Here is a 14527-nt window from a genome sequence, read left to right as displayed (position 1 = left end):
TATCAATAATAGCTGCGGATCAGCAAAATACTGTATACTGGCTGAATCTGTGACTAATGGCCACAATCCTAAGGCTCACTACATCAGCAAACAAATGACTAGCATGCAGTACATCAGTTGCTGTGACTGCATAATGCCTTGGATCAAGATACAGATCACAGTTATATAGGAGTCATTCTCTGTGTTTTTGCAATCTGCTGCACTAGTATAGGAATTTAAGATGAAAAGATTCCCAGGGTTTGGGGCTCCCTCTGCAACATCATAACTGGACAGTGCTTGAACTTTTATATAGAGGCTTGAAACATAGCAATTTTGCTGGCTGGAGTCTGCATGTCAGCCAGGTTTTTGCCAAACCACTGAATACGTTGTAATACTTCCCGAGTCAATGTTCATAACAAGACTTTGGTTTCCCCCCTCATCCTTCCCACTGTTTGTGTTTGCGTTATGTACAGGTATGCCAACTTGTCCAAATGCCCGCAGACCACTTTCCAGTAGGCAGCACTATGACCACTGTACATCTTTCTTCGGATGGGACCTACTTCTACTGGATCTGGTCTCCTGCAAGCTTGAATGAAAAAACGCCAAAGGGGCACTCTGTCTTCATGGATGTCTTTGAACTAACGGTGCGTACTGTTCCCTAGGTGATGGGGCAGATTGAGATCAAAGTACTACTTGAAGCTAGCGACCTTTTAAAATTAATGGTAGAGCCATGTCAATTTGCAAAACAATTTTTTGCAATTAAATGTGTGATGTTTGATTTTGATTTTTTTGAGGTTTAGCTTTTTCTTAGTTTTGTTGATGTGTTTGCTTCTCAGTATCAGTTGCTGGAGAACATGAGTGGAAGGATGTTATTGCACAAACGCACAAATGCCCTGCCTGGAGTCAGCTGACTAGCCATTCCAGGGCCAGGCAGGCATTTTGCCTGGTCCAGCAGGGCTCTTAGGTTTTGTTTTATTGCTCACTTTGATAATTGTACTCCACCCAAAACTAATATGATTAATCTAATACAGCAAAGGGCAATATAGAAGTATTGATGATGACAATCACAGTCATGACTATTATAACACTATGATCCATCCCATGGCAGCATTCCATTCCAAACCATGAATTCACAGACTTACATATGCATATTTTATTTCTTGCTCTCCCATATTATTATGAAACACCTAAAATGTGGTGGTTTTAATAATTAATTTGGTGTATTTGATTTATATTCCCCCAAAACTGGGACTCAGGGTGGCTCACAACAAGATTAACAGAAAATCCACAAATAGAAATGCAAGAAAGCACTGTTAAGTATATTATAATAATATTAAAACACAAAGTAGTTTACAGTAAAAGCACATCAATCAAGGCAAGCATCCACCTGTAAAAACACATCCCCACCAAATGTCTGTTCAAGAGTGGCATTTGATGACTGAAAAACCGAAGGGGCCTTATGCACATGATTATAGTCTAAAGGGTATGAGTAATGGGGAAGGAGAGCTCAGTAAAAAGAGATTAAACAGTCTGGGGGAACCTGACAGGAAAGACAACTACTTTATTCTCACAGCAGTCCGAGGAAGTAGTCTACACTCAGAGTGGCAAAGAAAACCCTCCTAGTGAGGTTTTTAACTTGGCTTTTCCAAGTTCTGCACCCAACACATTTACCTGATTATTGAAATCTGCTCTGCAGGCTTTGTTAGGGATTGCATACCCATGTGAGACCCAGTATGCAGAGTGCCTCCAAGTGTATCTTCCTCCATAGTGGCTAAGACTGATGGTTCTTCCGGCTATATCTTTTCTAAATGTTGGAAAATTAGCTAAGCACCTCCTTGTTTTGGCATGTGTCTTTCCCCCCAGAATTTTTATGCTTATGGCTGTTAAAATCAGCTTTGGAGGGTTTCTGTTCAGTCTTCATTTGCATTTACTTGCTGTTATCTGTGTTCCTCAAGTTATTGTTGTGTGCCTTCAAGTTGTTTCTGACTTACGGCCACCCAGATTTTCTTGGCAAGATTTGCTCACAGGGGGTTTGCCTTGTCCTTTCCCTGAGGCTGAGAGAGTGTGATTTGCCCAGGCCACCCCATGAGTTTCCATGACTGAGCAGAGATTTGAACCCCAGTCTCCAGAGTCATAGTCTAACGCTCAAACTACTACACCATACTGGCTCTCTACATGTTCTTTATATCTTGTTTTAATATTTTATTTCTAATACATTCATCCCTTTGTTTCATTTCAAGTAGAACTTCAAAAGCCAACACTGTGCACTGCCTTGTGCATAAGGCACAATTGGGGAAGGCAGCTTGTGTCACTATGTGGATTTAATTCTTTCCCCCTTTGACTCTGTTACTCTGAGCATAGGTAAGATCTGAAGTGCATTTTTTTGCTAAGCTGTTAAAGCTCTGTGTCTTTTGTTGATTCATTGGACTAGATTAAAGATGGCGTCTGTGTGGCCAATCCCCTCCAGGAACGCATTATACTAATGAGAAAAGAGGGAGACTCAGCAAAGAGCATCAATGAGATGCTTCTGAGCAGGCTTTCAAGGTACAGGGCTTCTCCCTCAGCGACCTTGGCAGCACTGACTGGCTCCACTATCTCCAATACATTGAAAGAGGACCAAGCAGGTGAGGAAGGAATTTGTTACCTTGGTTTTCTCCCTTCACTTATTTGGATGTTGTTGTTGTGTGCCTTCAAGTCATTTCCAACTTATGGTGACCCCAAGGCAAACCTATCACGGGGATTTTTTGGCAAGATGTGTTCACAAGGAGTTTGCTTCTGTCTTACTCTAAAGCTGAGAGGACATGACGTGCCCAAGGTCACTTAGTGGGTTTCCATGGCTGAGCGGGGATTCAGACCATGCTCTCCAGAGTCACAGTCCAACACTCATACCATTAATCCATACCCACTATGCTATTTTAATATGCAGACTCCAATTGCTTACAGCCTTGCCTCTCTTGTTCTCTGGGGCAGTACACCCCAGGAACATTTGTTATTTAATCTTCTCTATTGAAATGCAGAGTGTTCTTATTTTAGATGGCTTGTGAAAGGCATATTTTTGGTGGAGTGTACTTCTCAGAATCCTACATATTCTAAGCGACCAGGGCTTAGATCTCACTAGCCCTCCCAACAAGAGTTTGTCCTGAAATCTTGGGTTTTGTTCCCTGACACAGGCATTTCTTTGCTTCTTACAACTTCTATCATTTTTTTTCTTTCCCAGCTGCGAACACAAGTTGTGGCCTGCCTCTCAAAATGTTACGGAAGACTCCTATATATACGTGTGGGACATATTTGGTGATGTTAGTCCCACCTCCAGGTGGCTCTGGCAGCTCAGCCACACGGTCACTCTTCGGTGGAACCAGTGGTTTGTCTTCCTTGAAAAGTAGGTTCTCAATACGCTGCTTTCTTTTCCCATTTGCAAAAATGGCAAAGTTCCTTGGTATTCTTTGCCATTTCTACTCATTTCCAACTCCATTGGGGCCAGCCATTTTTGAGCCCTGAAGCCTGTTTTCAGTTCAGGGCTTAGTGACGAACAGCATTAGAGGGGCAGCTCTTCATACATCTTCCCTGTTTGCTTTGAAACCGTGCCTTTACATGAAAATCAGAAATGTTTCCCTGTCTTTTTCTCCCCAAATCCCTCCATTACAGGAAATAAGTTAGATTTAGGATAGAAAAGCTCTGAAGCAGCAGAGTGCAGCGAGAGAGGGGGATGAACTTATTTCTCTCATTCGCTTGCTCTCCTTGATGGGGACACCCAACCACCCCATTCTCCACTTTATGTCTGAGTGAAGCAAGCATATGACTAAAATCCTAAGGCTGCAAGATTATCCTGCCATATTTCATCTGTCCCAAACTTCAGCACGCCTGATTCTGATGCCACTACTACACAACATGCGGATGGAGCATTGGCCATTCTGTTGTATTGGTGCCTGCTCTACAGCAGATGACCTTCTAGTGAATCCAGCAAGCCATGGCCCCTCTTCCTCCATCTGGCCCTTTTCCAGCTGGCTGGGATGCCCAGACTCTGTATTATTATCTATTACTTTTGTTACTGTTTTGGATTTTTTGGCAGAGGTGTTTCTCTTTTGATCAGCCTTAGTGTGAACGATGCAGGGATTGTTTAATCTTAGTGTGGTTTTATTAACATGAGCTATATAGCCTGCTTATATAACTCTTTAAATGTTGACATAATTGTTGTTGTGTTACCTTCAAATGTGACTGTGTTTGAGAGTGTATTTTTTGTTTTGTTTTTTGTTACTGTGAACTGCTTTGAGCGTGGGATTCCCATGCAAAAAGGATATACAAATAAATTGATAATGAGGAGTTGATAATAAAGAGGAAGAAGCACTTGGGATTGCCAGTGAATTGGGGGTGGGGGAGAGAAGGGGAGAACTATATGGAGCAAAATGCCCAAAATGTGAAGGGACGATGAAGGTGGAAGTGCCCAAGAGGTTGTTGTGCAGAGGGCTTTCCTATTACTGCTCAGTCAGTTACTCTGTCTCCTTCCTACCAAAAAGTCTGGGAAGGAGCAGGAAGCAAAAGGTTCAGCTTCCAGTTCAGTTCACTCTCCCTTGCCTCTTACCTTTAGTTATGCTGAGAAGTTTAGTCTAGATGTAATGTTTAAGCTCCATTTGTGCATAATGCCTATTTCTGAGAAATATGTGAGCTGTCAAGGAATTAATTGTAGGATCTTTGTTTAAAGTTCTGGCTTCGAGTTTGGTGTATAACATATCGGATGGGCAGTTTGCCAGCCGAGCGGATCTTATTGATGCTGCTGGAAGTTCCCTTGGACGTGGTGCTCTTGTTCCTGGTTTAGGTAAGGAATGGGTGTGCATTTCTGATGCAACCTGCTAATGCCCGTAATGCTTCACATGCACTGGAGTATACATTTCTCCAGCCAAAGGAGGAGTAGGACAATAACATTTAGAACACAAGCCATTAAACAGCAAATAAATATAAAATGTGTTGAAACTATATATTCACTTGAAGCAAGTTTTATCAGCCTGTCCCACCAAATCAGATGAACTGGAAAACAAGTAAAAGCTTGAGGGCTGGGAAGGTTCTAGCCTTTGAAATATTCTACTGCTGTTGGCTGTAGGGTTTCTGGCCTTCAGGCCTCCCCAGCCATTGGCTCAACTCCTGGGGTGTTACAGAAGGTATAGTAGCATTCCAACTCCTCAGTAGTAAATATGAGCAATAGCTTCAGGACCAAGCTATTGGTACAAAGGGGTGCAGAGAAAGGTAGAGGCAGTGCTGTCACAACGACGAGTGGCTGTATGTGTTTTTGAGGTGGGAACTGCTGCACTTAGCTCTCTGCATTGGTGTTACGAATGAATAAGAGAGACAGAGAAGGTGCCACCAACCCAAAATGCATTTGTGAATTACTGTGCATTTCCCCCTGTTTTGCATCCCAGATCCCTTTTGATAAAGAGAGCTCTTGATCCTTTTTGTCCAGGTGCGTGCTACGATGCTATGAATAATATGATCTGGACATGCTCAAATGACTATATTGATCAGTGGTGCAATCCTGGGAACCAGGCTTTCCATTACGTCTGCCAGAGGCTAGGCGTCAGCCATATAATTACGGAGCCAAAAGGTGAGGGGAGCCTCTTCGGTCAGTGCTCTGCACAAAGCACATGTCAGTGAAATGGGAATGGGTATTTTTGATGGATGACTGTTGACTTTAAGCCATGTTGCACCTTACCATTGAATCACATTTTTGTACAAGGATGATGAAGGGGTGTGTGTGTGTGTGTGTATATATATATGTATATATATATAAACAAAATTTATTTTGATAAGAAGCAGGAAAATAATGAGAGTATTTGAAGTTCATGCTACAGTACTTGGGGATAGTTCCTTTGAAATCTGTGGAACTGTGCTGTAAGAAAGTGGTTGACTATTACAGCTCAAGGGATATTGTGCTTTTGAATGTAAACATAAACATTGAAATAATATAATAAAATGATCAACATACTTTGTGTAAACTCATTTGAATATGCAGATGGTCCAGCAGCACCCCTACCCATATACATATACGTGTGTGTGTGTGTGTGTGTGTGTGTGTGTGTGTTATTCCTGGTTGTTTGCAACTGCACACCTAACCTCAGTCTCTGACACTGGGGCTTCACTGAGGAGACTTTTGCATACAAAACTATATAATTTTTGGGCTGGTACAAGTAGAAATCACAAAAAATGGGTGACACCCTTCACAGCCCCTTTCTGACAATAACTTGAAATGCTTCCATTATTGTTCTAGGAGATGCCATAACCACAAATGAGGTTATCAATCAATTACTGCACCATGTTGGTGCGATGTGTATCCATCAGCTCAACCTCCTGGCAGCAAGTAACAACCTTCCCATCACAAATTTTCTGGGCAAGCAGCACCCAATTGAAGCCCATCATCTCAGCAGCATCTGTGACATTATGGAGAAAGCCATGGTCAATGGTGACACATGCATTATTCATTGCATCCTGGTGGTCTTCCAGGTGTGTACATGTGTCGTGGGCACATTTTCAGTTGTGTTTAGTTGGAGTTGCACAGACCCAAAGTTATGGTCTGCTTCAGGGTTTATGGAGTCAGAATGGTGGCAGTGGTGGCTGAATTCTCTGTCAATTTTTGAATGTTTTCATGAGGCATTCTTGATAAATCCCTCCATTGATGGAAAATGCTATGGAATTGGGTTACCCCTCTTAGCACCATAAACAAATAAATTCATAGAATCATAGAATCATAGAGTTGGAAGAGACCGCACGGGCCATCCAGTCCAACCCCCCTGCCATGCAGGAAATCCAATCAAAGCATCCCCAATAGATGGCCATCTAGCCTCTGCTTAAAGACCTCCAAGGAAGGAGACTCCACTACACTCTGAGGGAGTGTGTTCCACTGTCGAACGGCCCTTACTGTCAGAAAGTTCTTCCTAATGTTGAGGTGGAATCTCTTTTCCTGCAGCTTGCATCCATTGTTCCGGGCCCTGTTCTCTGGAGCAGCAGAAAACAAGCTTGTTGCCTCCTCAATATAACATCCTTTCAAATATTTAAACAGGGCTATCATATCACCTCTTAACCTTCTCTTCTCCAGGCTAAACATCCCCAGATCCCTGAGTCGTTCCTCATAGGGCAAGGTTTCCAGACCTTTCACCATTTTAGTCGCCCTCCTTTAGACACATGGCTCCTGTTTCTCCACATCCTTTTTGAATTGTGGTGCCCAGAACTGGACACAATATTCCAGGTGGGGCCTGACCAGAGCAGAATACAGTGGCACTATTACTTCTCTTGATCTAGACACTATACTTTTATTGATGCAGCCTAAAATTGCATTGGCCTTTTTAGCTGCCACATCGCACTGTTTACTCATGTTCAACTTGTGGTCTACTTGGACACCCAGATCCCTTTCACATGTAGTTTCATTCAGCCAGGTGTCCCCCATTCTATATCTGTGCATTTCATTTTTCTGCCCTAAGTGCAGTACCTTAAATTTCTCTGTGTTGAATTTCATTTTGTTAGCTTTGGCCCAGCTTTCTAGTCTATTCAGATCATTTTGAATGTTGATCCTGTCCTCTGGAGTATTAGCTATTCCTCCTAATTTGGTGTCATCTGCAAATTTGATAAGTGTGCTCCCAATCCTGTCATCCAGGTCATTGATAAAGATGTTGAATAACACTGGGCCCAGGACAGAGCCCTGTGGGACCCCACTGGTCACTTCTCTCCAGGCTGAAAAAGAGCCATTGTTGAGCATCCTTTGGGTTCGGCCGGTCAACCAATTACAAATCCATGTAACAGTTACTTTGTCTAGCCCACATTTTACAAGCTTGTTTGCAAGAATGTCATGGGAAACCTTGTCAAAGGCCTTACTGAAATCAAGATATACTATATCCACAGCATTCCCTTCATCTACCAAGCTGGTAACTTTATCAAAGAATGAGATAAGATTTGTCTGGCATGACTTGTTTCTCTGAAACCCATGTTGACTTTTTGTGATTATGGCATTGCCTTCTAGATGTTCACAGACTCTCTGTTTAATCATCTGCTCCAGAATCTTTCCTGGTATTAATGTCAGACTAACTGGACGATAATTGTTGGGATCCTCTTTCTTCCCCTTTTTGAAGATGAGGACAACGTTTGCCCTCTTCCATTCTGCTGGGATTTCTCCTGTATTCCAGGAGTTTTCAAATATGATTGCCAATGGCTCCGATATTACATTTGCCAGTTCTTTTAGTACCCTTGGATGTAGTTCATCTGGTCCTGGAGACTTAAATTCATTTAGATTAACAAGGTATTCTTCTACTATCTCTTTACTTATTCTGTGCTGAAATTCCCCTATTCTGTCCTCTGCTCCATTATCCTCAGGTTGAGCACCCTTTACCTTTTCTGAGAAGACTGAGGCAAAGAAGGTGTTGAGTAATTCTGCCTTTTCTCTGTCTTCTGTTAGCATTTTGCCATCTTCTGCACGCAGTGGCCCTACCGTTTCCTTCTTCTTCCTTTTGCTGCGGACATATCCAAAAAATCCCTTTTTATTCTTTTTAACCTCTCTAGCAAGCCAGAGTTCATTCTGCGTTTTAGCTTTTCTGACTTTATCCCTACAAATGGCTGCTATTTCTTTGAATTCCTTTTTTGTGATTTCCCCCTTTTTCCATTTCTTATACATGTTCCATTTCAAACTTAGCTCTGTTGAAAGTTCCTTAGTCATCCATCCTGGTTTCTTGAGACACCTCCCATTTTTCTTTCTCACTGGAAGTGTTTGAGATTGTGCCTTCAGTATCTCTCTTTTGAGAAACTCCTATCCATCCTGAACTCCCTTCCCTTTTAGTATTTCTGACCACGGGATCACCTTCAATACTTCTCTAAGTTTACTGAAATCCGCTCTCCTAAAGTCTAGAATGTGTGTCTGACTCTGCCTGGCTTCTCCTTTCCATTGTATAACAAACTCCAGGAGAACATGGTCACTTCCACCTAAGGATCCCACCACTTGCACCTCATTAACCAAGTCATCCTTGTTGGTTAGGATCCGATCTAAAATAGCTGACCCCCTTGTTGCCTCTTCCACCTTTTGGACAATGAAATTGTCTTCCAGGCAAGTGAGGAATTTGCTAGACCTTGAGGATTTTGCTGAGTTTGACTTCCAGCAAATATCAGGATAGTTGAAGTCGCCCATAACTACTACATCTCTCTTTTCTGACTGTGTGATCTGTTCTAGAAAGATATCATCCAATTCCTCAGTCTGACTTGGGGGTCTGTAGTAGACTCCCACTGTAACATCCTTGTTGTTTCCCTCCCCTTTGATTCTTATCCAGATGCTCTCCACCTGGCTTCCAGGATTGATGTCCTGGATTTCTTCACTGGTGTAAATATCTCTGACATATAGTGCTATTCCTCCTCCTTTCCTGTTTGGCCTATTTCTCCTAAAAAGGTTATACCCCTCTATTTCCACATTCCAATGAAACCACCAGGTTTCAGTGATGCCTATTATATCATATTTGCTTTGTTGTACTAGGAGTTCAAGTTCATCTTGCTTATTTCCCATGCTCTGTGCATTAGTGTAGAGACATCGCAGACCACGGGTCCCATTTACTTGCTGCCTGTGCAAGTTTTTTTTTGACTCCCACTGTTGGGTCCTTGCACTTTTTTTTGTTTCCTCTATGTCTGTTTGACTATTTTCTCCAGCCCTTTCGCCTTCCTTAATATTTTCTCCCTTCCTCACGGAACTCAGTTTAAAATTGAGCAAAAGTCAAACTTGAGCATCTTTTGGAAGCCTTGGGAGACCAATTTGTTTGGGTTGTCCTGTGTAGCTCAGTGTTAAGTAAGCAAAAGCAGGAGAATTCTAATATCACGTTAAACTGTCTTTCTTGGGGGGGGGGGGTCCATTTGCTTTTGCTCCCTATCTTGAGCTGCTAGAATTATCTATACTATAGCAATAATGAGGATATGAATCACCAGAATACATTATTCTTTTTGATGATTGTTCATTTCTATCTCCACCCACCCCAATGGTTGTCCTTGCAGGTGGTTTTTAAATTCTTCTTCAGCCCACAAACCGAGAAGAACCGGGATATTGTGAGACGATCTGGCCTCTTGCTATGGCAGTTGCTGATGGCACCAGTGGACCAGATCAGCCCTGAAATTCAGAAAGAAGTCTGTCTGGCCATCAGGTGTGTTGTCTTAACTCATCCCAGTAAATCAGAAAGTTCTATAACCATTGTAAAGATAATTTCTGTGAAAGCTTCTAAAGCCTGAATCAATAAGAAATCACAAGGCCACCATTCAGATCTTCATTTTGGTAATATATCTGCATTGTCTGGAGCAGAGGTACAAGTCAAACCACAGTCTTAGTAGTGTTACACTTCATGTTGTTGGACTGCTGGGATTTGCAGTAAAGTGCCATGTAAATTTATGGCGCTATATAAATAAACAGTAGTAGTAGTAGTAGTAGTAGTAGTAATAATAATAATAATAATCCCTGCCCCAGTCTGAAGCTTAAAACTTCTATCTTTTGTCTTTTTGCCAAAGCAAAGAGACTTGTACAGTATAACTGTGCAATTCTTTGCTAGGATAATCCAATAACACGCTTCTCAAAGGGAAAAGAACATTTGTCTCAAGTATTCTGTTAGGAGATATAAATGGGAAACGTTCCAAAACATCAGAACAGAATCTTCCAGAATGACTTGCATGCCTCTTTATGAGCTCCTGGAGTAGTATGTAATTTCTTTTTGATGTTAAGCGTGTTTTTCCAGCCTGTTGATTATTTTCTTGCTGTTTTTAATATTAGGAAAACGTTAACTAATGGTTGAACTACATGACCAGGTCACTGCATCTGAAAAGTGTTTCAAGAAATTTCCTTGAACAGAATAGAGGAGTATAGAACTGAGTCTCTTCATTGAAATATACCCACTTGGTTTGCCCTGGTGACTCAAATGTGGGGGACTCAGGTTCGACTACCTCCTGGGGTTACTGTGTGGGCTTGGTCAGCTCTTCAGCCTTGGATCCTTCTGTACAAAATGAGCGAATTGGTGATTTGCTTGGATGGGTGATAGTTACAAAAAGAGGAGTGTAAAGTGCTTTAAGAACTAAAAGTCATATCTAGAAATGGCAGGTGTAAGGTAAGGCTGCAGCTAAAATGTAACAATACATGCAGCATAAGGTGTTTTCAGATGAGATTTTATTGTGCAAATGCCCTGTCCCATCCATGCAATTTTATGATGGATCCAGGCAATGCCATCTTGCACTTGTAACTCTCCTGTGTTTTGTCATTGCTTCTTTATCAAAAGCTTATGCTACAAAGTTTGTTAGTCTTTAAGATAGCACAAGACCCATGGTAAAAATATTTTCCCCCTTTTTCTCCTTTTAAGTTCTGGTCTAAACATCCTGTATCCTGGAGAAGTAGAAATCAATAACTTGCTGAAACTGGTCTTAACTGAAGGTATGAGTTTTCAAAAATGCTGGAATGAAAATGCATTTGTTAATGAAAAGTTTGTGATCCAGAAAGCAGAGACTGCTGCACATTAAATGAAACAAATTTTCCCTGTATTATCAATTCACAACAAAGCCCCTCATCTAACCAGCTTCTCCTATGAATGATTCCTTTACAGGAGAGAGAAACAGTGGGCTGGCCCAGCTTCGCGATGTGATCATGACTAACCTGGCAGAGCAACTTCAGAACAACAGATTTGGCAGCGAAGATGATGAGAATTACAGGTAAATGACGCATGTCTTCTTACATATTGGGGGCATAATGTACAGAGTGCACATTCTGAAGCTTTTGAGGAGGAGACTTTATAAGAGTTGCTTAGGTGCACTGAATGAATGAATTAATTATGTATTGTGATAAATGACTAATTTATAGAAGCAAAGCATAAAATATACCACAGCTTCTCGGTAAGGGAGACAGCTAAAAACAAATAGACCATCAGTTTAAAATGGACCAAGATTATAGAGTACATCATATCCATGTTGTCTGGGCTCTTAGGTTAATTGTGATACAAGGAGGAAAAAAATTACTTCTCTGTTAATGAAAAGGTAGCTTAATCATCTAAGGACACACAATACATTTCTGCTCTGCCATTGAAACTAATTCTCTCCCAATACCATGATGAAATTTACACTGTTAATGAGTATATGTAATACCGTATACGTAATATGTAATACTGAGCCTTTAAAACCAGTCAGGTTTTGCCAACATCTTGGGGTTAAGCAGTCCATAAGGATGTGGCTACTACAGACAAGGCCCCCTCTCTTGTGTTTGCCAGCCTAATGCCATCTTAGCAGCAAATGGCAACTGTGCTCTGGCTCCAGTCTTAGAACCTGCAGGTCTGTACGGGCGCAAACAGTCTTTCAGATAACCTGACTTCAAGCTATTTGGGAGTTTCATTGGACCAGGAAATGCACTGGCAATTCATGCAGCAAATTACTTAAGGTACTTTAGTTTTCCTGAATCTTTTCTCCTGCAAACACAATGGAGTTTGGAACCCAGAACATTGAATGTGTCAGTAGACACACCCTTTGTATGACTGCTCTTGAAAATCCTATTTTTGAATGGTTTTTTGTGGGGAGAAGGAACATGGTCTTTGAATATGCAGAACCTTTCTTCAGGCCTTGGCCCACCTAAGTGATATAAACAAAAAGACAGGAGTCTGTTTTGTACTAGGCATTGCTTCTCTCTGAGTGAAATATTTAGCGTACTGCAGTTTGCACATGAGTGTATTGGCATTCCATGGTAAGCCCTCACCATTTCACCATGTCTTTCCCTGCATTTTAAAGACTAAACGATGAACTTTTGCACTACATTCTCAAGATTGTTGTTCGCGAATCTTGTATCTTAATCACCAAGTGCCAAACAGTATCCAGAGATGAATTTCAAAGGCTCCTCTCAACTGTGCCTGTGAGTAATGCCTCCTAGCTGGCTCTTCTTCAAAAGGGCTGTTCTTTTGTGGGTACCGTCATGATAGGGGTAGAGCTGGAGACTTGGCAGTATTTAAGGTAGGACTAGGGTGGGGGGAATGCATGCCAGGCAACCCCTTTTTGCAGCCCCTCAAAGTTGCCTGGGCCCACTCAAAGCCCCTAGTCATCCCACCCCCAAATTTAAGAGAGGGTTATAAAAATGTTCCCAAAAGGTTAATCCTGGAGTCCCTGAGAAACAGCAGATGAGCTTTAACCTTGCACCCAGACCTCCCCAAAGCACAAAAATTACACCTAGAACATTTCTAGGTGTGATTTTCCAATGCTTTTTGGCAGAAAATGGGGTGTTGTGTCCCATCACAGGTGTGCAGTGGTGAAAACTGGACCCTGCCTCAGTTCTACCCACCACCTCCTTTTTTTGTGTGTTCTTTTTTTGGTGTTTGGGTGGCAAAAATGAAACCTGCCAAACATTCCAGGTGAGATTGCAAACTTGGAAAGGGAGGACTTCCATGTGACCTGTGTCTGACAATTGTGCGAGTGGTTGTGCAGTTTTGACATTTAAGTTAGTGCTTGTTTGTACCCGATGAATTCAGTAGCCCAGCCTTTTAAACAGTTAGACAGGTAAAGAGACCATCAAACTATGTATCTGCTGGGCAAAATCTAGTAGTTTTCAACACATCTTCCACATCTTAACATACCTTCTCTTACATTCTTATAATGCATTGCTTGTTGTGTCAGTCTAGCAAGAGAATAATGTAACATTTCTGTTGTATCTATCCTTGTTGGTACTCTTCCTCCATATTTCAAAAATAGCACACAGCTTTTTCTGTACTGATTGTGTAACTGAAGTGTTGAGACGATAATGCCAATGATGCTCATTTATATTAAAGGCCGCCTCCTCCTGCCTGCGGTATCTGATGGCCGTACAGAACCATCTTCTGAGTAATACAATTTTGATTAAGCCTGACGAAAACGATGACAGTGACAGCTCCTTGCAGGGAGAGACATTGAAGGTACAGGTAAACACCAAGATTAAATTCCACTACCTCTTTCGACAGCCTTTGCTATCTTCCGGCCCTTGTATCTCTGCAGTTCAGCTGATGGGTATATCTTCTCTGTGCTGTCTTGTCACTTCTTGTTGTCTCTCTGTGTAATTCTATGATAGAAATCTACAACTGTGCTTCAACCAAAATTCTCCAATAGCTCTTCTTATCCCAGTATCCTTTGTACTTTGCAACATATAACTGAGCTCTCCCTGTTGACTTCATTCAGGTTGCAGTTCAGGAAATGCAGTGGAGACCACTTGTTGTGCTATCACCACAAGGTTCAGCCTGCTTACAATTGTTCCTCAGAAGTTCCTCTGTTTCAGGCCAACTGTCAAGCTCCACACTAAATGGCTTTCAGTATCACTAATTCAGCAGCCTGGCTTACCATTTATAGATCCACCTTCCTCAGTCTGATGCTCTCCAGATCTGTTGGACGTTGACTCCCTTCATCTTGGCTGGGGACATAGGGGGAGTTGCAGTTCAGCCCATCTGGAGAGCACCAGATTGCAGAAGGCTCATCTATTCCAAAGCCCCCCCTTGCTTTTTTAAAGAGTACATTTTTTTTTCTAATAGCATGCTTGTTGTAATATGTTGTTTGACCAGAGTTGGGA

General features: G+C 41.9%; 1 protein-coding gene across 5 annotated transcripts in view; it reads left to right on the top strand.

The window, feature by feature from the left end:
- The window catches only part of HECTD4 (HECT domain E3 ubiquitin protein ligase 4), an 80601-nt gene that overhangs the window by 18394 nt on the left and 47680 nt on the right, over positions 1 to 14527 (top strand). For 3 of the 5 annotated variants that reach the window (XM_089490040.1, XM_089490038.1, XM_089490037.1), the window contains exons 7-17: positions 453 to 623; positions 2411 to 2603; positions 3197 to 3358; positions 4679 to 4792; positions 5432 to 5572; positions 6236 to 6468; positions 9982 to 10127; positions 11325 to 11395; positions 11565 to 11670; positions 12733 to 12853; positions 13761 to 13889. In XM_089490040.1, the coding sequence (XP_089346166.1) occupies positions 453 to 623; positions 2411 to 2603; positions 3197 to 3358; positions 4679 to 4792; positions 5432 to 5572; positions 6236 to 6468; positions 9982 to 10127; positions 11325 to 11395; positions 11565 to 11670; positions 12733 to 12853; positions 13761 to 13889 (1587 nt within the window). The remainder of the gene's footprint in view (positions 1 to 452; positions 624 to 2410; positions 2604 to 3196; positions 3359 to 4678; positions 4793 to 5431; positions 5573 to 6235; positions 6469 to 9981; positions 10128 to 11324; positions 11396 to 11564; positions 11671 to 12732; positions 12854 to 13760; positions 13890 to 14527) is intronic. The other 2 variants (XM_089490041.1, XM_089490039.1) reach the window with 1 other exon arrangement.

The sequence above is a fragment of the Sceloporus occidentalis genome, unplaced genomic scaffold (assembly GCF_023333645.1).
Source record: "Sceloporus occidentalis isolate IW3139 unplaced genomic scaffold, rSceOcc1.0.p SCAF_41, whole genome shotgun sequence".
Lineage (NCBI taxonomy): Eukaryota > Metazoa > Chordata > Lepidosauria > Squamata > Phrynosomatidae > Sceloporus > Sceloporus occidentalis.
Note: the sequence above shows the minus strand (reverse complement) of the source record. Positions and strands in the feature narration are given on the sequence as shown.